The sequence below is a fragment of the Myotis nattereri genome (genome assembly GCF_964212035.1).
Source record: "Myotis nattereri genome assembly, chromosome: 2".
Taxonomy (NCBI): Eukaryota; Metazoa; Chordata; class Mammalia; order Chiroptera; family Vespertilionidae; genus Myotis; species Myotis nattereri.
The window spans coordinates 169,266,898-169,290,128 of record NC_138076.1 but is presented as its reverse complement, the minus strand read 5'-3'; the positions used below and the strand labels follow the sequence as shown (position 1 = coordinate 169,290,128).

At 43.8% G+C, this 23,231-nt stretch overlaps 1 protein-coding gene across 1 annotated transcript in view; it reads right to left on the bottom strand.

Moving 5' to 3' along the window:
• Positions 1-635: 635 nt before the first annotated feature.
• Positions 636-23,231, bottom strand: part of SLC38A1 (solute carrier family 38 member 1) — a 70,156-nt gene continuing 47,560 nt past the window's right edge. Inside the window, exons 6-17 of the mRNA XM_081084130.1 lie at positions 17,776-17,849; positions 15,881-15,973; positions 15,254-15,335; positions 14,238-14,320; positions 12,271-12,329; positions 12,032-12,145; positions 9,697-9,776; positions 8,038-8,138; positions 5,867-5,985; positions 4,001-4,142; positions 3,806-3,903; positions 636-1,886 (exon numbers count right to left, since the gene is read on the bottom strand). Coding sequence (XP_080940256.1) covers positions 1,785-1,886; positions 3,806-3,903; positions 4,001-4,142; positions 5,867-5,985; positions 8,038-8,138; positions 9,697-9,776; positions 12,032-12,145; positions 12,271-12,329; positions 14,238-14,320; positions 15,254-15,335; positions 15,881-15,973; positions 17,776-17,849 — 1,147 coding nt within the window. The 3' untranslated portion in view covers positions 636-1,784. The remainder of the gene's footprint in view (positions 1,887-3,805; positions 3,904-4,000; positions 4,143-5,866; positions 5,986-8,037; positions 8,139-9,696; positions 9,777-12,031; positions 12,146-12,270; positions 12,330-14,237; positions 14,321-15,253; positions 15,336-15,880; positions 15,974-17,775; positions 17,850-23,231) is intronic.

The following is a 23,231-nucleotide window of genomic DNA, read 5'->3' as shown; positions in this document are numbered from 1 at the left end:
ATCGATGTTTCTCTCTCATCGATGTTTCTAACTCTCTATCTCTCTCCCTTCCTCTCTGTAAAAAATCAATAAAATATATTTAAAAAAAAAAAAAAGAGTCTGTGGCTAGAATCTACTTATCACAGGATAAGAAATCTGTGCTCGGTGAACTTTTGTTGGAGACGTTCAGCCAGAATCGAGATGAAAACACAAGGCCTCTGTCAAGAGACCAGTGCACGGAGCACACACATTTCTGACTGTGACATGGACAGTCCAACCACAGGTGATGGCCCAGCTTAGGGGTAATGCAGTTCTGGGTTCTGGTCTACATTACTTCCCAAACTACCTGTCCCAAACGCTCTCCTTTCTCAGTCCCTGTAGCTTCCTTCTGCTCCCTTTAGAAGAGGGGCTAGGGTATGAGTGCAGGGCAGCTCTACCCTGTGTGGGGTACGGGGGGCGGGCAAGCAGGAATGGCCCAGCATCAGCTAGCAGCAAGGAGGAACAGCGGGGACATCGAGGTCCTCATGGGGGAAAGGAAGGTACTCCGTGATTTTTGTCACAAGTTCTCCTCAAAGACTATCTCTGAGGGCTCTCTTTCTCTTTCTAACACTCTGGATGGATTGTTAATGGAGAAGAAATAGGAATGAGGCTTATTTAAGATACAAAAATCTTGTATTTATAATAACCTAAATTTATAGATATAAAACAAGTCTTTTAAAGACACCCTCCCTCCCCCTAAAGTACCCAATATAAAACAGGAATTACTTAGATCATCCTTGGTTAGATACACCTTATTCCCTGTGCAAAAAGCTGGTGGACATGAGGAAAAGCTTCTGGGGTTATCATTTACTAGTAAGAAAACGTTTCTCCCTCCCACAATCCAGTGTAGGGTTGAAGGCGATCTGCATCAGAGGAATATTTTCTTAGGCATTTTGGACAATCTTTTTGCAGTATTCTTGCTCCTCAATTTATTGCAAAGGTGTTATGGGGCTTCCCCAGTAGAAATTAACTCAGGCCAGAGTAACTTTGACATAAGTTGCCAAAGGGAAACGAAAGTTAGTTTGCTAGATTCCCCACATGTGTAGTTTAATGTGTTTACCAAGGTAAGAATCATTTCCACCCCTTCCCAGCGGAGAGAACACTTCACCAGGGAATGTCTTTGTATGAAGTGGACATAGTACCCGGGAGGCCACTGGTCTGCCTGCGGGAGATCAGAGCCACCTCAAACCCAGGGCGTGCTCGGACCCTGCAATGCACGCACCCCGCGACTCCCCAACGATGATCCCTGTGTGCTATGTTAACCCAAATAGGCAAATTATTTACGAAACCTTTTTTTCTTCTGTAAAGCAAAATAAATATATACAATTCAAGATTATTTTCTCTTCTAAAAAGATACAGATAGTGTGAGCTGCACATCAGTAGGAAAATTATTTCAGAATCTGGATCTATAATAAATAAACATGATTGATGATCATGTTTTCAAAGTTCTAAGAGACCATGAAGTCACAAAAAAATGAGTGAGGGGAGTGAAAAATAACTGACTGTGGAAAGTACTAGGAAATATGATTCCGTGAAATTTGAAGTGGGGGGGGAATCCATGATCCTTAAATTGATCCCAGATCTTGGAGGGACACGAACCGGTATAGAAACAGGTTTCTGTTTTGCGACCAAAGTGGGATTCCATTTGAAGTATCCTGTACATTTCTGTTTGCTTCTGTAAACTTGCAAAGGAAGTGATGAGGGTTGCTGATGTGTGGTTGGTGACTTGAGCAGCTCACGGGAGTGTTGGTGCTTCCCAGCTGGTCTCAGTGGCCTTCGTCACTCCCTGACGAGCAGGCCCAGTCGTAGATGACCAAGGGAATGCTGACCAGGGAGAACAACACCCCCAGGCCCAAGAAGAGGGCAGCCTGCAGCAACAGAAAAGTATGGGTTATTTCAGTGAAGCAAACACTTCCCACAGGCACCTCAGAAATAAACACCCACACTTTCCCTCTCCTTGCTGACCCATGTTTTTGGAGTTGGTGACAACCACTGTGGAACTGTGAGAATCTTTCTGAACCTGTGTGCGAATCTGATTCTCCAAGGATGGGAAAGTAAGAACAAACTACACAGAGCCTCCTCTACGTTCTGTGTTTTGAACTGGATGCATTTGCTCTGAGATTCGGTTTTTAACCTTGTAAGCCACACTGGAGAGGCTCAGCACTTGTGCACTGTGTGGGTCAGAGGACAGTAGAGAAAGATTGTCTGGCATGCTTGTTCCTCTACAGCCGACTGGCCATCCTTACAGCTTCTTTCCGACTAAGATTATGACTTAAAAAAAAATGGCTTTGGAAAACATACAGGTCCTTTCATCTCTCTTTACCAACCAACCTAGGTTATCGCTGGTAGGCAAACATTTCCATTTGAAACGTGGAAAAAGATATAAAAGCAAAGTAAATTTGATCAAGTGATATAGGAAACAGTGTCAGAAACTAAGTGACTTCAGCAATAACTATGTACGGGGCCATGTGGGTACTGGAAATATCAGGGGGGACCACTTTGTAAAGTATGTTAGTGTCTAACCACTATGCTGTACACGTGAAACTAATACAAAATAATACTGAAGGTAAAAAAAAAAAAAAAAGAAAACATCTAAATTACTTCAAGGGGTCATGAAGGCCACAGATGGACAGATCATTAAATACAGAATCTGGAGAACACAGATTATAAATTCTGTGGCCTTGAGACTATCCAATGAAAGCTCCACGGAGAGAAGGATGGAGCATCCTGAGAGCCACGGGGGCTGCCCTGGAGCCTGGAGGGAGGGCTAAGGGCAGGAGGGGAGGCGAGGGGTGGGGTTCCGAGGGATGCACATGGGCTCACCACCATGGGTCTGGTCTAACTCCCAGGGGGTCCTCAAACGGACAGGAGCCCTTGTCTAACGCCATTCAGTAGTTCCTACTACCATTTTATTATGGGAGCTGGGTTGGGGAGGCCCAGAGAATTCCTGGGCAACAGGCCTCTACCATTTTCGGATCTTAGTCTATTTTACTGCTGTGCCAGAGTGATGGCTCCTTCCTCTCTGACCTTGTGAAGCAACTACTGGTAAGGACTCGAAGGGTATGGGATGTATGGCTTCAGGGGTCATCCTGTGGGGGCAGAAGATGCTCCACAAGCATCAGTGCGCAAGGATGATCCCGCCTGCCTCCGCCTCTTAACCGGGCCTGTGGGCTCAGGCAATATGTGCGATCGGAGTCTTACACTATCTGGGAGGGCAGCGGAGGGGCCTTCTCCGAGGCCAAACAAAATGGTGCTCCAGAAGGTACCCAGGCAGCAGCCACTCCACCCTGCTTCCCTCACTGTCTCCAAGTGCACCACCTTGAAGATGCCCTTGAACTTCACCAGACCTGGAAACAAGAATCCCAATATAGAAAGGTAGTTTCTGAATCCAGGTCTGTTGCTCCAAAGCATTTCTGTCAAATCATAAAAAGACTCTTTACGCTAACTCAGCCATTTAAAGGAAGCATCACATGTTCCCTGAGCTAAAGGGAGGGCGTCACCTCACAGAGACAGGACGACAAACACCCAATCTCGCAGCTGGCCCTGCCGCAGCCAGAGCCAGCGCGAAGGCACAGCAAGAGGAACGCCTCCAAAGCCATTGGGAGGAAATAGAGAGGATTCTGATGAGATACAGTATTTTAAATCTCCCAAAGGGGAAAACTACAGAACTGCTGCCTCCCTTTGAGGCTGCTAAAAGTAGTCTTAGATGGCAGAGATGGACTATTTAGTTGGTACATTTATACAGAAAACTGATCAGAAAAATTGGGGTGGCTGGCATAAGACTTACCCAAATTCTTTGAGTTCCTTTATCTTCATCCTGATTTGTGATTTTTAAATAAAGAGATGAAGGAAGAATGAAAATAAGCATATTAGCAGATGTAACTCCTGTAAAATAAGAAAAAAAAAGTTTGAAGTTGCTACTGTGAAATTTCAGCTTCTTAACTAGCTGCTGCAGAATCAGTGTGAAGTCCTAAAGCCATACCTACGACCCCAAAGATATCCTTCATGGAGGGTATGAAGATCACCAACAAGTTGATAATGACCAAGAGTATGATGGTCACGAAGATATGACGACACAGATTAAACTTTGTTTTCTTAGCCAGTTCAAATAAAGACGAACGAACCTGTGGGAAAAGAAAGCAAAGACTCCATAAGGGCCTGCACTTGCCAAACTCACGCTCTCAGCAGCAACTGACATATCGTTGCACAGGGATTTGTGAAATGTTCTGTAATTTATAGATAGCACAACAGTTTGGGAAGCAGGGGGGCTTGATTTAAGGTGGAAATGTGTTTTTATTTATAAACTAGAGGCCCGGTGTGCGAAATTCAGGCGGCAGCGGGGGGTGTGGGGGGGTGCCTTTAGCACAGCCTGCACCCTCTCCAATCCAGGACCCCATGGGGGATGTCCGACTGCCGGCAGTTGGGACATCCCTCTCACAATCCTGGACCTCTGGCTCCTAATCGCTCACCTGCCTGCCTGCCTGGTCACCCCTAACTGCTGCCCCTGCTGGCCTGGTCACCCCAACTCCCCCCACCCCCCGCTGGCCTAGTTGCCCCTCACTACCTCCCCTGCCAGCCTAATTGCCCCCAGTTGCCCCTCATGCCGACCTGGTCGCCCCCAACTGCCCCCCCTCTGCTAGCCTGGTCGCCCCTAACTGCCCTGCCCTGCCAGCCTGGTTGCCCCATGCAACCTGCTGTTCAGACATTTGTCCGTCCCTCACTAACCCCCCTGCCGGCTTGGTCGTAGGCAGCCATCTTGTGAGGGCATGAGGGTTAATTTGCATATTACCTCTTTATTATATAGGATAGACTAGAGGCCTGATGCATGAAATTCATGCAAGAGTAGGCCTTCCTTCCCCCAGCCGCCTGCACTGGCTTCCCTCTGACACCTGGGACCCAGGCTTCCCTCCGGCCACCAGCAGGCACCAGGGACCTGGGCTTCCCTCACAGCCTTGGCTTTGTCCACAAGGTCATCCAGAAGGACATCTGGTCTAATTAGCATATTATGCTTTTATTACTATAGATTGTTTTCTTTTTTTTTTTTTAAATATTTTATTGATTTTTCACAGAGAGGAAGAGAGAGAGATAGAGAGTTAGAAACATCGATGAGAGAGAAACATCGACCAGCTGCCCCCTGCACATCTCCCACTGGGGATGTGCCCGCAACCAAGGTACATGCCCTTGACCGGAATCGAACCCGCGACCTTTCAGTCCGCAGGCCGACGCTCTATCCACTGAGCCAAACCGGTTTCGGCGATTGTTTTCTTTTTTAAAATATGTTTTTTATTGATTTTAGAGAGAGAGGAAGGGAGAGGGATAGAAACATCAATGATGAGAATCTCTGATCGGCTGCCTCCTGCATTACCCCCTACAGGGGATCGAGCCCGCAACCCAGGCAGATGCCCTGACCAGGAATCGAACAGTGACCTCCTGGTTTATGAGTCGATGCTCAACCACTGAGCCACGCCAGCCTGGCAATAGTAGATTGTTTTCTTTCAGGGGGAATAATTTCTGTTTTCGTTTTCTCTATGGCTAAGGGTTCTCTCCTGGTCCTTCTACATTCCCTGATTGTGTATGATTGAGATTCAACCATGCTACCTGCATTTCTCTATAAAAAAAAGAGGGACAGATCAATTAGAATGAAGATTCCTTCCACCAGAGTCTACCCAATATCACTGATCCCACTTTCTTCCTGCAGAATCTCCACAGAGTCTTGGGCTCCTTCCCTGAGGCAGTTTCAATGACACAGGACAGCTACCTGCAACAGGCTTTCTCTGGGACGGGCTCCTGAGACAGAAGGACAGGTGAGACCTCAGCACTTCTCAGGTGACACCGAGGCTTTACTCACCGTGAAAAACAACACCGGCACCGTGAGGATGACCGCCACGATGACAGCCACGCGCACCGTCAGGATGAGGACGTCATCTTTGCTCTGGTACTTGTGAAGGAGGTCCGACTGGACGTTTTCTAAAGCGAGGGAAAGAGGGCAGGGAAAGGAAACAAAGCACACCCCTGAATGACAGCTTTCCGGAACAACAACGAATGTATCAACTGATGGGCAAGGAAAGCAATGATCTGGGCTGTCGGTTAAAACAGTGTATGGAGTTGAGAAGAGAAATGCCTGGTGTGAGGCAGGCTCCCCCTTTCCATCGTAACTTTAACTTAAGGAATTTATGCTAATCATGAGAAGAAGCTACACAGAGTGGCTACATTTAATTCACACTAAATTAATCCTAGGAGTAAATTGGGATTAAAAATAGCACAGGTTGCCCTAGCTGGCTTGGCTCAGTGGATAGAGCATCAGCCTGCGGACTGAAGGGTCCCCCAGGTTCAATTCCGGCCAAGGGCACATGCCTAGCTTGCGGGCTCGATCCCTAGTGGGGGCATGCAGGAGGCAGCCAATCAATGATTCTCTCTCATCATGATGTTTCTAACTCTTTCTCCCTTCCTCTCTGAAATCAATAAAAAAATATATTTTTAAAAATAGCACAGGTTGAAGCACAAAGCTATTCTTTTTAAAATATATTTTATTGATTTTTTACAGAGAGGAAGGGAGAGGGATAGAGAGTTAGAAACATCAATGAGAGAGAATCATCGATCAGCTGCCTCCTGCACACCTCCCACTGGGGATGTGCCCACAACCAAGGTACATGCCCTTGACCGGAATCAAACCTAGGACCCTTCAGTCCTCAGACCGACGCTCTATCCACTGAGCCAAACCAGTTAGGGCAAAGCTATTCTTAATTTAGATTTTCTCCCATTTGGTGCCACATCCACCAACGCAGAATAGTTAGTCCTGCTGAGTGGATAGGTGGACTGCAGGCCACTCGGAGCCTCTTTCAAACTTTCCTCTTACTGCTCAACTTTCAGTGGCCAAGCAGCAGGGGTGCCAATGGGACTTAATCACATCAAGAAATAATTCTTAAAAAAAAAGAAAAGAAAAAATTCTTCTCAGCACTCTCCCCTCCAGGGGGCACACCCAAGCCATTCTTTTTCCCTTTTCTTTTTCCCCCTCTCCTCTTCCCCCCTCCCCCCAGCATGTATCCCCTTAACCTCTAAGGGACCCCACGAGACTTGCAACCAGGCCAGTAATGGGCAGCGGCAACTTGTCCAGGGCTCACCCCCTGAACCTGTCTCCAGGGCCCCTTTTCTCTGACTTCCCAGTGAGCCACGGCAGCCCCGCCCACGCTCTCCTGTTGCTTCTCCTATGCCCTGTTTCACTCTCCTAAGAATATTTTTGCTGTGGTCAATAAATTCTTGCTTGGTTTTCTACAAAGAAACAAAAGAAAAGAAAAGAAAAACAAGCAAACAAAAGAAATAATTCTTCTCTTCCATGCATGTTTTTCTCATTTTTTTAAAAAAAAGAGCATTTTGCTTATGTACCACTTTGGACTTTTCTCAACTCCGAACCTCAGGAAATGTTATTTCAAAGACAACCAAAGCTAGCTAGCATAGCAGCCACTGAGAGTGAAAAGTGCTGGCTTCATGTCTCCTTTCCAGGGCTTCTGGCTGCACCTCGGATTTCAGTCCCTTTAAAACTTTCTATGTCATCCCTTCACCTCCTTGCAAGGCTCCAACCTCCGGTGAAAAAGTAGGCACTTTATTTTTAATTAATGTGAGGTGTCGTGAGTGTGGCACTCGGCTCTTTCTCCCGTTCAGCATCTGTCTCTGTGTCTCTATTAATGGAATCTGACCCCATTCGCAGCAGCAATTAGGAAATTCTCTGATATAGTTTTCACTTTCCTCAGTGCAGGTGGTATGCTTATAAAATGCTCTTCCTTTTAAGGCCAGTATTAGTTGAAAAACATTACAGTGTATTGTTTCGGTAATTATTCTATTGTACAGTCTGCATGCATATGGAAAGCAGCCAGTGCCATTTGCTTTACGTAGAAGAGACAGCACAATCAATGGACAGATGTGTTACTTTTTTTAACTATCACATTAAAAGTTGTTTTGATAATGATTTCTACGAATATACTTACAATGACCTACATTTATGTACTGACAGAAGTTACTTACCATAGAATGTCAAGTAGCCAAAAATGGCGGTCAAGAAGTACATAACAAACATGGCAAAAAAGGAGATATTTGAAACCATCTGCATCCTTTTTTGTGATCGACTAAAAACAAAGATAAAAGAATTTGAAAAATTAAAAACCATGTTACTGAATTTAAAGACCAGTGTTAACACAAAAGTGTTTACAGGAACTTCACTTTCTATCAGGGTAGAACAGATCTGACCAACTGAAATTACCCCAGACAATTATGCCGGTTTAGAATAACTTCTTTTATACCGAAGGGTATTGAATGAGAGAGAGACCCAGGGAACTAACCATTCCTTGAGTGCTCTTACCCATTCTTTGGAAAGAACATTGAGTTCTCATCTGAAGGGCAGAGAGTATTTTTTTAATACTTGTGTTTGCTATTTTCTCCACAGTGAGCATTCACAGGAGAGAAAGGCAGAGCTGGAACGTGGCCTCAGGTGTTCTGTCGCTAATGCTGTTATTAGGTTCCAGCTTTCCCACTGAGCAGCCCCAGAGGTGCACCTAGAAGTCTGCGTGTCTCCACAGCACTAAGCACCCAAATGATCACAGAAGGTGATGATGAAGGGCTGTCTCTTAGGTCAAGTTTACTCTGCGAGTTTGAATGCACCTTAAGTTGCTTTAACTGCCTGAATAATTAGTCTACAAGGCTTGCTCTCAATAAGAGACTACCAATACTCATATTTGGCTGTGTCATAACAGGGAGTATGGAAGACAAGAAAAACTGAGATGTACACACGAGAAAATTATAAACTAAAAGCTGGGCTATAAAATTGAAAAGATGCCAAAGACAAATTTAAATACCCTAAATACAGGATCATAAAGTTAGCACTGATATCAGTAAATGTAAATATTTCAAAATTTACCTATATCGATTAAATAGGAAAGAGGAAGAATCATGAGTGAATTCAATGCTAAGTGACATTCACTTTATTTTTGTTTCAAAATGGTATATTTTGAATATACAAAATAACTATATTGTATATCTTTTCTGAGCTTAAGACTATAACACAATGACTTTTTTTATAAAGTCTGGTAACGGTAAGCTAAAAAGAGAACCAATGAGGCAATGTATAAGTAGGCCTTTAGTTTTCTCTAGAAGAGCAATCAAAATCGAATCCATAGAATCATCGTAATCATTTAAAATGACCGACAGAATTCTTTTGTCTAGTTTGTGGTCTTACCATTAATTTTTCTCTGCCTGATTTACCAGCCTTTTCCATCTAAATCAACAGGCAAATCAGATATCATGTGTCTAGCAGTTTACAGATATTGAATCTGAAGATCATTATATTCTACCTGCCAAGGAAATATAAGTAACATAAAGCAACCCAAATACTTGAACTCTCCTAAGTAATACAGTCTTTGAAAAACCAGTTTAACAAAAAAAGCCTACAGAGTGTACCACTTTCTATATTTACATCCAAAATATATTGCAGGTTTCTGGTTTTTCTTCCTCTTTTGTTTTTTTCTTTCTTAAAATGCAGAACTTGCTCAAGAATGGCAGAAAGTAAATGTTAAAACTGGGTGATGAATCCGTGGGGTTCATTATATGAGTCTGTTTATTTTAATACAGGGCTTGCCTGCTAATGAGGGGTTATAAAATGATCAAGGTGAAAAAACAAAAACCTCTTACTCTTTAAGCTCGCTGTAGATTGGCAGGACTGATGGATGGCAGACAAATGCAAATGCAATAGTAGGTAGAGCGTACACGGTCTATTTGAAAGAAAAAAACATTAAAAAAAGGTATTTTTATCATAAAATTATTCAGCGAGTATTTCTGAGCTGTAGTTTTATCTGACAGCTCTTCAGAATCCCTGGATTATTTGGTTATTAGGAGGGCTTTGATATCTAAAATAGGAACAGCTTTCCAAAGAGAGTTTATCTAGCTTGAGACATTAGGCACTTGGCTCAGAGAGGTTTGAGACACAACTCACCTGCAGTGTATTTTACATCCTCCAGACATAGCATAACCCATTTTTACATGGCGCTAACCAGTTACATTGCACTTTTCCTACATTATCTCTCGGAGACCTACAACAGCCTGAGCAGTAGGCAGGCCACTGCTGTTCTCCTGACCCCCTCCAGCAGGTCAGGTGACATACCCAGGACTTCCACCTCTATGCTCTTTGCTATATATGTAGGCTGCATCTAAACAGACTTAAAATGTGGCTTCTAAAAAAGAAAAATAGTTCCACATTCACTACTTTGGTTTCATTCTTAGAGGTAAAAGAGAGGCAGAGAGTGATAGAGAGACAGATCTGTTTTCTTAGATATGACTTTTTAAAACTTTCAAACTCAACATAACTTTTTTTAAAAAAAATATATTTTTATTGATTTCAGAGAGGAAGGGAGAGGGAGAGAGAGAGAGAGAGAGAGATAGAAACATAATTGAAGAGAGAGAATCCATGATTAGCTGCCTCCTGCACAGCCCACACTGGGGATTGAGCCTACAATGTGGGCATGTGCCCTGACAGGGAATTGAACCGTGACCTCCTAATTCCTAGTCAATGCTCAACCACTGAGCCATGCTGGCCAGGCTCAACATAACTTCTTATGCAAAAAGAAACTGGAAGGAAAGGTAGCATTTGTCATCCTCTAATTTTGCCCAAGCACTGAACCCACCTCATTCTTAAAAACAAACAAACAAACACAAAAACAACAACAAAAACCCGGTAGGATACAGAATAGAATACTTGTTTTTACATGTGGGGTTGGGTAACTTGCTTGAGGGCTCAAGTCCAAGCCTGACAGTCCCACAGTCCACTGCTGCCTATACTATTAACAATATCGCACAATAGGACGGTTTCATCAGTACCAACTTGGGGTGGCATGTGTATTTCAAATGCGTAAGCTGGGGAAGTTGGAGGCATTTCTATTAGTCACCACCAGATAGGAAGCAGTGGGCTGAGGATGTTGTCAATCTATTTTTTATAGATCTATAGGAAAGGGCTGAGGCAATCATTGAGAAAGACATTTTCACAGAGAATGCTTAACGTTGTCCTACATGTAAGCTGGGTTAAGAGGGAGCATGAAGCCCTAGCCGGCTTGGCTCAGTGGATAGAGCTTCAGCCTGTGGACTGAAGGGTCCCAGGTTCATCCCCAGTAGGGGGCATGCAGGAGGCAGCCAATCAATAATTCTCATCATTGATGTTTCTATCTCTCTCTCCCTCTCCCTTCTTCTCTGACATAAATAAAGAAAACATATTAAAAAAAAAAGAGGGAGCATGAAATAGAATCCTATTTAATAAAAGGGAAATATGCAAATTAACCATCACTCCACCACAAAGATGGCAGTGCCCAGTCCTCTCAGCCCTGCCGGAGTCCCCCAGTCCCGGGGATGCGGAGGGGCGGGGGGGGGGGGGGGGGCGGGCGTGGCAGTTGAGAGTGGGCAGCATGAGCGGCCTGGCGCAATGCTTGCTTTGTTGCTGCGTCCGGCTTGGGCCAGCCCCCTGGAGCCAGACAGACACAGACAGGGATAGGGGGGCCGGCCCACAGCCTCCGCAGCCGAGCACAGGCCCAGAGGGGAGACGGCGGGCCTGCCTCCTACGGAAGCAGCACGGGTCCCTCCCGCCTCCCGCGGAAGCGGCGCAGCTCCCGTGGGCGCCGGCAGCTCGCTTCTGCCTCCCGTGGAAGCCGCACGGCTCCCGTGGGCGCCGGCAGCTCGCTTCTGCCTCCCGTGGAAGCCGCACGGCTCCCGTGGAAGCAGCGCGGTTCCCGGGGCACGCTGCGGATCCCCCCGGCTCCTGAGGAAGCGGCGGGCGGCCTACTGTGCGTGATATTGCGCGATGGGCTACTAGTATTTGTATATTTCTCAAAGGTCTCTAAATGGCTTGTGGAATTTGGAAGCAGGGGACTGTGTCCTTTTGAGATTGAATGCATTTAAAACAGTTTACTTACTACAAGAATAAGAAATATAATGCCATTAATAAAAATGCTCTTTTTTATATTTAAAGGATAAGGAAACTTACCTTTGAATTGAAGGTAACATATTTTGGCGTACACATGTCAGCATTTGTTGAATTAGCACTTGTTGCATTTAGCCCTGGAACAATGCAGGGAATCTGAAATTTCTTGTAGATAACCTGATATTTAAAAAAAATAGGAGAAACAATATAGACTTTATATCAAATAGAGCCAACTAAGGAATAATGGTTACATAGCATTGTACTATGGCAAAACCAAACCAACCATTCCAACCAACACTTACCACTATTAGGAAAAAAACCATACAGCTCAAGGAAAATCCACTAGTATAGCCAAGGTACCCTAAAAAAAGTTTAAAAAAATTAAAATTACTATTTCATCCATCACCTTATTTCTTTCAATGACTTTTTAAAAAATATGTTTTTATTGCTTTTAGAGAGAGAGGAAGGGAGGGAGGGAGGGAGGGAGGGAGGGAGGGAGAGAGGGAGAGAGAGAGAGAGAGAGAGAGAGAGAGAGAGAGAGAGAAACATCAATGTGCAAGAGAAACATCAATCAGTTGTGTCCTATATGTGTTCTGACTGGGGACTGAACCTGCAACCTGTGAACAGGCATCCTTCCTGTGCACGGGACGATACTCTACCAACGGAGCCACCCCAGCCAAGGTAATGCATTTTCTCCAGCACAGTTTGGGGTTCAAATGTATATAGACATGCCAATGTGAATGTAAGATTTACTCTTTGATAGTGCTACTTGATTTGGCAAAAATGTGACTTTAAGTAAAAACATTATTATGAGTTTTGATTCCAGTTCTCCCTGACACACTGGAGAACAGCTTCCCAGAATCCAGGGGAAAACAGCCTCCCAAACTTAGTCATGGAATTCTGCTGCTGTACGCTGATGGATACCTAAGGCCAAATCCATTCCTCTTTATTATGCACTTGTTGTATACATAATGCTATCAGCCACAATCCTTCTCTTCCCAAATGAGAGGCATGCACAGAGGAGAGGGAGTGATTTCTAGGGATAAACTGAGCATCTGGGGATCTTCACCTTGCTCCCCTTAGAGTGTCTGGCAGATCTCCAACCACCGTAACCTCCAGAGAGGCAGAGTGAAGTGGCCTCTGGGGGCTGCACTATTCTCATCTCTGGGGGAGAAGGGCCCTTCTCTACTTAAACTGAAAAGGCTTATGTGTATATACATACAAAAGCCTAAACACAGACCCAGAAACCAGAACATTAAGTAGTTTGGGTGTGTGTGTGTGTGTGTGTGTGTGTTTAATGTCTACTTATAGATCTTACAGAATAGCTACAGAGGCTGGATATTCTTCATACAAAACAAAACAAAAAAACCACGGTTAGCAATCATTTTGGGAAGAACTTTAAATGTCTGCCTGGAATTAGCCCAGAATGAAAGGAAATGCATTTTAGAAGGTTTGGACTGGCCGGCAATGCGGCCACATCACTCGATGTGTGAAACTCCCATAACATCAGACACACTCGTCTCTGATGATAAGCACACCTAGAGAAGTCAGAACCAAATGGATATGGCCCAGTGGTTGTTTTCCACTTTCGACCTTTCACTTCTCTCTCTCTCTGTAATGAGGCAAATAACTGAGGTTGGTTAGACTTGGATCATTTAAGAGTAATTCACTATACTCTGGGGAATAAATAGAAGCAACTTTTGGTCTTGATATTAGATTTTTTAAAAATCAAATTGCCTAAATAATCAGGAGAATTCCATTTTTTTTTTTTTTTTTTTTTTTTACTTTTCTCAGAATAGCCTGTAAGTTTGTGCTACTGGAAATATGCACTGCCTGTTGCCGGCCCCCATAGCTCCCTAGAATGATTGCTTAGGAAGTCACATACTGACCAGTGTTTTGTTTTGCTTTTAAAAGCCTTTTTATTAATTTTAGAGAGAGAGGAAGGGGGGGGGGAGAGAGAGAGATCAGAGAGTGAAAACTCAATTGGCTGCCTCCTGCACACTTTCTATCAGGGACTGAGCCCACAGCCCAGGCATGTGCCCTGATCAGGAATCGACCTGGCAACTTTTTGGTGCACAGGATGACGCCCAACCACCTGAGCCACAGTTATATCCCATATTAAAGTTGAGACTGATTAATACTTATAATTTATCATTTACTTAATTTTTACTGTATAAGTGGAAGTTGAGGGCAAAGTTGCTCGTTTTCCTAGGTTTCTGATTTATCTGGGCACGGTAGAGACTGCGATAAAAGCAAGATCTTTCCTTACCTAAGTTCTTCAGGAGACACAGAGGGAGAATTATGCTGAAGGTGACAATCACCACCAGGACACGGCCATCCACGTACCAGGCTCTGAAAGACAGATCAGCGGGGAGGCCATATTTCCTTAGAAAATTTTTACTAATATTGTAATTGTTATTAAATTTTATCATTATTCAGGTTTTATCCAAACACTTTAACGCAACCACGACTCCTTTACTGCTGTCTTTCCCCCGTGTGACGGAAGAAGGGATATTGTTTTCTTTCCCTCCTCTATTGGCCAATGTGGCATTCCTTTGAATTATTTACATGGCTTCAAAGCTGAATGCACACATTGCATTCTGTCAGATTACAACTTGTTTCATCAATTATTTAAAGAGAAAGTTCCTTTTTGTTTTGCTTGCCTAATATCCTCGAAAAACACGTCACCACAGGCTCTCTCCCTTATCTCTTGCATTGGACCTTAAATCCTGACTATAGAACACTGGGGCTATGGCTTCGATGATTCTCTCTTGAAAGAAAACAGAAACGAAGACCCACAAGGACAGTAAAACAAGAGAGAGTCAAAACATAACGGCTGTACCAAATGTGGCTGCAACATTTTCCAGGGTTAACCACATCTTTAACGAAGGTGGCTCATGTAAGTTTTGCTTCCAAAATGCTATGTCCCTTCTTTTAAAAAAGGGTCTCAATTTTTTTTTTTTTTGCATGTTCTACATCTGTGTTAAAAAATACTCTGTATCTGTTCCATTTCACAGAAACTAGACATAGACTTTAGGCTCTTGAGAAAATGCAGCATCTACCATTTTGCAGCCTGACCGATGAATCTGCCTTGGAAATGCTCATATTCAAGGGGTTCGCTCTGCTTCTTTTACTTAGATAACTCCAGAGAAACAACAAACAGAAAAAACAGCCTGGGGAAAATTTTGTTTTGGCAATTTTCATAAAACAAAAACTTTGGTTAGCCCACATTTCGATTAAAAACATTTTAATTACCTTACCAAAAAAAAAGGGTCTATGACTTACGAGAATGTCTCTTCCTTTCCCATTAGAAACTTTATGGCAGAGGGTAGTTCATTTTTGACTATGAAGAGGTAGCTCAGCATTGCTAGAGGAAAATGAGAACATTTTAGAAAGAAGATACTGCGGTTCATGTTGCAAGCCGTATAAAAGGTTACCAGCCTGCTCTTAGAGTAACCTTCAGTAAGACACAAAGACAGCGTTAGATACTCTCACAGTTTCCTTGGTTTTAAATAAGTGACTGCTGTCTCCACTTTACTTTCCATGTTGCGTTTTAGCAATGGGAATGATAACTTCTTGAATTATGTTAAAATTCATGTGACCACCCACCCACCAGAATTAGAAAACATAATAAAGTTTACCTACTTTATTTTTTTTTAAATATATTTTTACTGATTTCAGAGAGAGGAAAGGCGAGGGAGAGAGAGAAATATCAATGGTGCGAGAGTCATTGATTAGCTGCCTCCTGCACGCACCACACTGGGGACTGAGCCCACAACTTGGACATGTGCCCTGACTAGAAATTAAACCGTGACCTTCTGGCTCATAGGCTGACACTCCACCACTGAGCCACGCCAGCAGGGCCACCTACTTTAAAGTTAAGTATAAAAGCATGCTTGTGTTTGGTTTTACCTCCTGTGTTCTGTAGAGAGGTGGCTCCAAAGATGACAAACTTCCCCGTGGTGCCGAAGACCTGCTCTCCCAGCTTTTCATAAACCATGCAACCTATTTAGACATCATATTTGAGAACACAAGAAATGACAGGGGTCTAAACGTTAAAACTAGCCAAGATTCATCACGCTACTGACTATTCCCCAAGTTATTTCATGTCTTTCTCAAAGCCACACAAATGGCCTTCTTGACTTTGCAAGGGTTAAGGGCATTCTCGTTGTAAAACAACCTCGGCCACTGGTTATGCTCCTATGCATGCATACAGTCCTGTAGTTGATCTCTTACCCCTTCACTGCCTCCCTCCCCCGCCTCCCTCCCCCGCCCCCCCCACCCCCGCCTTCCCTCATAGGTTGGACAGTCTGATGCTTCTTTGACTATTTTTGTTCATCAGTTTATGTTGTTCATTATATTCCACAAATGAGTGAGATCGTGTGATATTTATCTTTCTCTGACTGGCTTATTTCGCTTGGAGGGTGGGGGTGGCTGAGGAGAGGTCAATGGAGGAAAAGGGAGACTTATGTAATACTTTAAGCAATAAAGAATTTAAATTAAAAAAAAACAAAACAAAAAAAAAAACAGCCTCTTGACATTTTTAAATGTCAGACATGACCACGAATTCTCCTTTCTCAGGTTGGCTACAACAGCATTACAATTCAACCATTAGGTCATAAGGCTTATTTCTGACTACCTTAAATAGTCCTTTTACTTTACTGGGGAATTCCCCACTCGGACGTGTTGTCAGGTCTGGTGAATATCATTAAAATAAAGATTTGATTTAAAAATAAAAATCCTGACAGTTGGGATAAAAGGCTCTTTTTGAATTAATAACCTGAATGTTTAGGTTAACAAAGAACTATCTTAATCATATTCCTTCAATGTCTCATGTACTCTAAATATAATAACAAGTTCAGAAACATGTAAGAGTCACACCATCAGAATTCTGATTGTAAAATTTAGTTCAAAAATAAGCAACTCACCTAAGAGAGCAGTTAAGAGGTCTACCTAAATAATAATTTGGCTCTAGCAAAATTCTAAAGTAATCAACTAGCCTTTCTCAATAAATACTAAGATTCAAAGCCATCCACTTTTTAAAAAGTGTTTCTATTTCTTTATGACAATTCAGCTGACATTTTCAAAAGGTTCACAGAAGTAATATGGGTCAGGCTAAATTAAACTTTTGTTTAATCTCTCATAAGACTGATGTTTAAACCAGACAATGGTTAGACCCTCGATTTATTACAGAATGTTCCAGTTAAATGGAGTCGTCTATATACAATAACAGTCGGGCAATGTAATTTTAGCTAATGCAAAAGTCAAAGTATTACAAACATAACCCATTATCCCAGGAATAGAAAATAAACACTTCAGGTATTACACTGCCCAGAGTCCTTGAAATCTTTTCCTAGCACACTCACTCCCATAGTCCCTCGCAAGTAACATTTTCTCCTTGAAATAGGCATGGAAGAGAATGAAAGCTCTGTTTACTTTTAGAACTTGGAGGCTATAATATAAAAAACATGGGATCCTTGTTCTGAATTTATAAAGACCCGGGGAAAAACAAAAGCCTTTAAAATGAAGTCATCTTAAAGTAGGAAGAAAAAAAAAAGAGGTATAATTGAGGGTTTATTTAAATTACAACACCATTGTGCACTCTTCATGACAATTTAATTTATAGTTGCTGTATCTATTTCTCTGTGTAAATACTACTATAGGTCTTCCAGTGACTGTCGGCCGAAGTACTCTTTTTCTTTAATAATCAAGTTTCTGAGCAGGAAGAGCATCATTTGTTTACAATTTCATCACCATCAAAATCATTCCTCCTGCCTTTAACAAAAGTAGACCTATGAGCAGCTTACCTGTTTCCTTTGAACAGATCAACAGAAGGTTTATTGAATATATAGACAGCAGTGTCACCGAAGACAAAAGTACCCTAAAGCAAAAAAAAGAAATCATGTCAGAACTATAAAAGAACATACTCTGACCTTATGTTTTAGAAAGCCAGAGGCTTGTTTATACGGTTAACACTATTTGTAGATGGTATCCGAATTGTGGAATCTATTAGTCATACCTTCTTTAAAATCCTTGATCAAAATGTTCTACCAAATAAAGAACTGCCCATTAGAATCTGAGTAACGAACAGTTCAAATCCTTTACGTAATTCAAAGCCTAAATAGTAATCTGAGATCATTTCAGTTGGGATGACTCTAAAACATTATGAAGGAGAGATGTTGCAGCCTATGTGCCCTGCTCCCTCTGAGTAAGGAATGAGGAGGGGGTGTGAGGACTGGGGGGGCCGGGGGAAGGTTTGCTGTGACCCTTAGGTCAGTGACCATGTGACTTCGGGCAACTGGCCCAATTTCTCCCATCCCTAGATCCCTCACCTATAATATAAAGACACAAGCCAAATAATATCTAACATTCTTTTATCCAATTTTCTATGGCTATTTATGAATCTATATATTGGACCATTGAGATCATTCACTTTCTTTGCACCTGGTTCCTCTTGAAAGCATAAGCACCTCTTTTAATGGATGGGAAACATTTTCACAATCAAGCACAATGAAAATACGTTTCTGGATGATGAACTCCTGTTTTTGTTTTAGTACTTCTGGCTCATTATCCAATCCTCCTCAAGAAAAAGCACAGTTAAAACAAGGTGGCAGATTACATAGATTATGTCTATATCATTTGGTTAAAACAGACATCATCATGGAAACTGAAGCCTATTTATTAAAAAGAAAACATTTCCAATCCCCCAGATGAAACCACTCACTCCCTGATGTAGGGAAATACATCCCTAGCATAGTACGTACATGACTGTAATTGATTCTCTGTCTGAGTAAGTAAGGCAATTGTTTTTCTAGCAGGTGCTATTGACAAGTCCTTGGCAAACCTGCAGCTCTCTCTGCGTGGGTTGTCTCGCTCCCAAACCCTCTCACCACCTCTCACACCTGCTGAACCTCTGCCCTTGGGCCACTTGGATGTCACTTCCTTGGGTGCCTTCCCTTGTCCCAGACAGAAAGACTGCTCCCGAGCTCTCTCGGGTTTTACGGCACTTCGTTTTCCCCATATCCACTGGGAGTACAAAATGATCAACTGCAGAGTAGGTGGGCTGCCAGAGATGGCCAGAAAACACAAGAGGAACAGAGCTCAGCAGACGTAAGACAAACACTGGGAGAAAGAATAGAAACCTGAGCACTTTGGATGGAGGTTAACAAATAAAGGAGGATTTAAATGAAGATATGGCTGTAAGGAAGTGCCTTCATCTATAGACCGAGTCAGCGAAGATCCTTAAACAGGAGGGTGATAAAGAGGGTAAGTCCCTTATTATCTATTCTGGCCGAGGGCCACAAGAAACTGAGAGCAAGCATGTTTTATTAACCGCTCCAGTAGTTTCGAGATATGTAAGGGAACATGATTTGATCTGCTCCGCCAGAGGGTAAGATATAGGAGACAGCTGTGGTATGATTTTTCTTTCATCTTTTAAGATAAGCAATATTTATGTGGAAGAAGTAAGCTCCGAGTTCCGCTCAGAGTTCACACATGATTTTAGGGGCACTGAACACTAAGTGGCAACTGTGACATGTGCCTGTGACAGGCCACGGAAGATTTCTGGGTGGCACAGAACAGCACGGGCTTCCCAGCTGGAGGCGGGATGGAGGCAATCTTAGGATTAGCCACGCGCTACGCTAGAGTGACCACGTACCCTGCTGAGCCACTTCTCCTGGGACTGACCTGGGGAAGAGGGGGGGACTTACCACTGGGCCCCAAGCTAATGAGCAAAGAGTATGACCTTGTAGGAGCTGTGTGCCTAGCAGAAGGGATAATTACTAAAATCTACGTAATGATTAACCAAAGGCCCTACATCCGGGCAAATGGGTTACTTATTAGCAAAAGAAATATTATAAAGAAACTTCTTGGAAACTGCTCTTGGTCCCCTTTAACACATTCTATTCGGTTGAATCTCTTTGTAGATGATGCTCAGCTGGCCTGTGGCCCTTGGCAAGAGATAAAGAATTTCTTCATAAACTCCTATTGTTTCTTTTTCTTTTCTTTTTTAATGGGAGACGGGTGTGTGTTTTTAATCTGCACCCAAGGATAAGTTTTTCATTGATTCCAGACAGAGAGGAAGAGACAGGGGAGAGAGAGAGAAACATCAATCCATTGCCTCACACACGAGCCCCAACCAGGGACTGAACCCTCAACTTGGGCATATGCCGACTGGGAATCGAACCCACAACCCTTCAGTGTGGGGGACGACATGCTAACCACTGAGGCATACCGGCCAAGGTGCTTCTTTTTCCTTTTCAGGTAAGGGAAGTGTTGATCAGGGAAGATTTTAGCAGGGATTTTATCCTCTTCCCCACACTTAACAGCAGAATGAAGTCCTCCCACAGTGATGAGAACTCCCTGATCATGTGCGTAAGAGACATAACCTTGCACCCCAGACAAGAGGACCTGCACAGAGAGAGTATGAAAGCTTTTGCCTTTGGCCACCCAATCTCCGAGGACGCTCCTCTCATCTCTCCCAAAATACAGATCTTCCCTCCAAAGACTAAAAGCGAATAAGAACAAAAATATTTTCCTATCAGGTCACCCCTGCAGATCCAAATTCTATATGTAAGATTCGAAGACTGCTTTAGGCTATAATAGATTCTAGCATTAATGGGATTAAATTTTTAAAAAGTGGATTCTTAGAAAGGACCAACACATTGTCTAATGGGCTACAATAGATCCGAGAACAGTTTGAGGATCCGGTCAGAGATGTCAGAGACACAGAAATTGTGACATCTAAACGCAAGTAACCTCAAAGACACAGACAACAGGAGGGTGGTTACCAGAGGGAAAGTGGGGTGAGGGAGGGTGAGGGGGTCAAATATATTGTGAGGGAGGGAGACTAGACTTTGGGTGGTGAGCACACTATGCGATAAACAAATGATGTATTACAGAATTGTACCCCTGACACCTATATAATTTTATTATCCAATGTCATCCACATAAATTAAAACACACACCCACACACACACACAGCCTCGTTATAAAATGAGATCATAGGACGTACTCCCGCCCTGGCAGCAGAGCCCCTGGAAGAGGCGGAGGTGAAGCCGCCGTCACCCCTGCGGATCCAGAAATAGCTCGGATGGGGCTGCCACGCAGGTGAGTGCTTTCAGCTCTCCCAGGACCCACTCCTCTCAAAACACAGAACCCTTCCCGGCCTCCCCAGCACGCCTCTCCCTGCCAGTGACGGGCAGCAGAGCAGGTTTTCTTGGTTTTGTGTGTGTGAGTGACGTCGGGATCTTGTTTCAGTGAAGATTCTGGTTGAGTAGGTCTGGGGTGGGACCTGAGATTCCGCATTTCTAACAGGCTCCCAGGTGATGCCGGTCATGCTGGTCCACGGGCCCCTCTGGAAGCAGCAGGGCTTTAAGCTGCTCTTCGGCCCTGTGGTATGTACATCTCAGTGTTTCTGATTCTCACAACCACTGAAGTAGGGCTAACCCGCCCGCCACACTGTCTGCAGGTGGGTGCCACGCGCAATTACCTGTAACGTGGCCCACGCTGTGCAGGTGAGACTGCACTTAGAGCTGAATTATTATCATTCCCTGAGTCACTGACCTGCCCTCAGTGTGAAAGCGAGGCTTATCTACTTCCTTTGGTTGACTTCCTCGGGGCACTAGGGCCCTGAGGTATATATTCACCAAGGTATATGCTTTCCACCCACTCCTGTCTGCCTCATCCCAGCCCTATTCCTTTCCTGGGGCTCTCGAGGCCAGAGAGCCAGTGACGCCAAAGGCCTGGAGTAACCTCAGTCCTCAGTCCTGGGAGGCGCCGAGGAGCAGAGAGCTGGGCCCTCTGATGGGGATCGCAGACTGGCCTCCCCCACACACCCAGCAGGCTAGAGTCTTTTGCTGCTGCCTCCCCCACGCCTACTCCCATGGCAAGGCCCTGGGACCAGGGCACCAGGCCAAAGAGTCTTCTTTTTATCCTTCATGGCCTCGGGCAAGTTTTTCATAGTCTTAATAGTATCTGGCTTTGTGCTTAGAAATAAAACACATGTTCACCAAGGTATATATTTCTTATTTTCAACTCCCCTCCACTCCTCCACCAGCCATGTCTCTATCGTTCCAAAAGGGATATGAGGTTCAGCACACTATATAATTCCTCCTCTTCTAAACCTGGTCAAAGGTATAAAACTGTTACCACCCTCAATCCAGTGAGCAGAAAGTCCACATAAAACCCCCTGCACTGGAGGAAAAGTGATTTTTATCACCAATCCTGCCTTCATCCATCAGCATCTCCCACCATCTTTAGGCCCTCACTCCAAAACTCAAGGACATATATGCTGGTTGAGGCAAAATATCTACACAAAAATGTAAAACTTCGGTACAAGGAAACATATTGTTTACTGGCCAACCATCCTCCAGTCCTTCCCCCTGCTGTGACCTCTCTCTCCCTCAGTCCCTTCTACCTCTTACCTTTCTTCTACATTTCCAGTCTCCCCCTCCTGCACGTTTTCATTCATCTTTTATTGCCACTAGCTCCCCCGGCTCTCCCATTCCACCTCCGATTCTTCCCAAGGGAAACGTCTGTATGAAGTAAAGATTTAAAAGCGCTGCTGAGCGGTGCACAGTGCTAGCTGGGGAAGAAGGGAGCTCTGGGCGTCCTGGAGAACCCAACTGAGAATGGTCAGATGTGGGGGTTTCCCGGGCTAGTGTGCTGGCCAGCCAGTGGGAAAGGAAAGTTAGCGGGTGGGAAAGAGAAGGCTGTAAGTGAGCGACCGTGCCATCTAAGCCGAGCAGGGGAGGAAACACAGACATTCAGGGACAGAGACGTTGCGAGTATGCAAGGCTGGGTGCTGGGAGTAGAAGAGGTTGTGGTCAGAAGTCGGGTCATTGCAGAGGTGGGGGTGCAGCGTGGTTCCTGGCCCAGGGAAGCCAGGCAGGTGGGAAGCTTAAGGGGAGAGGAAAGAGGACACAGAGGAAGAATGGTTTATTTCTTGAGAGTCAAGTGGAAGGAGATAAGGTGTCCTGGGTCCCTAATTCATGTGAAAGTTTATTTTGAAAATTTCAAAATTACCTTTGACATACAAATGCATTTCCTGGAGCTTTAGTTTACTTTAATGGGAATTCAATATAATCAATAAAACATTTTCTTGATCTTTACTAAAATTAAATATCGGGGTATTTGTTATGTTAGGTCCACGCTAAGCACGTATTAAAAACATGTCACTTAGGAGTAGTGCAATTACTATCTATTTTACATACAAGAAAGTTGAAGTTCAGAGAGGTTACATATTTTGTCTAAAGTCACATAG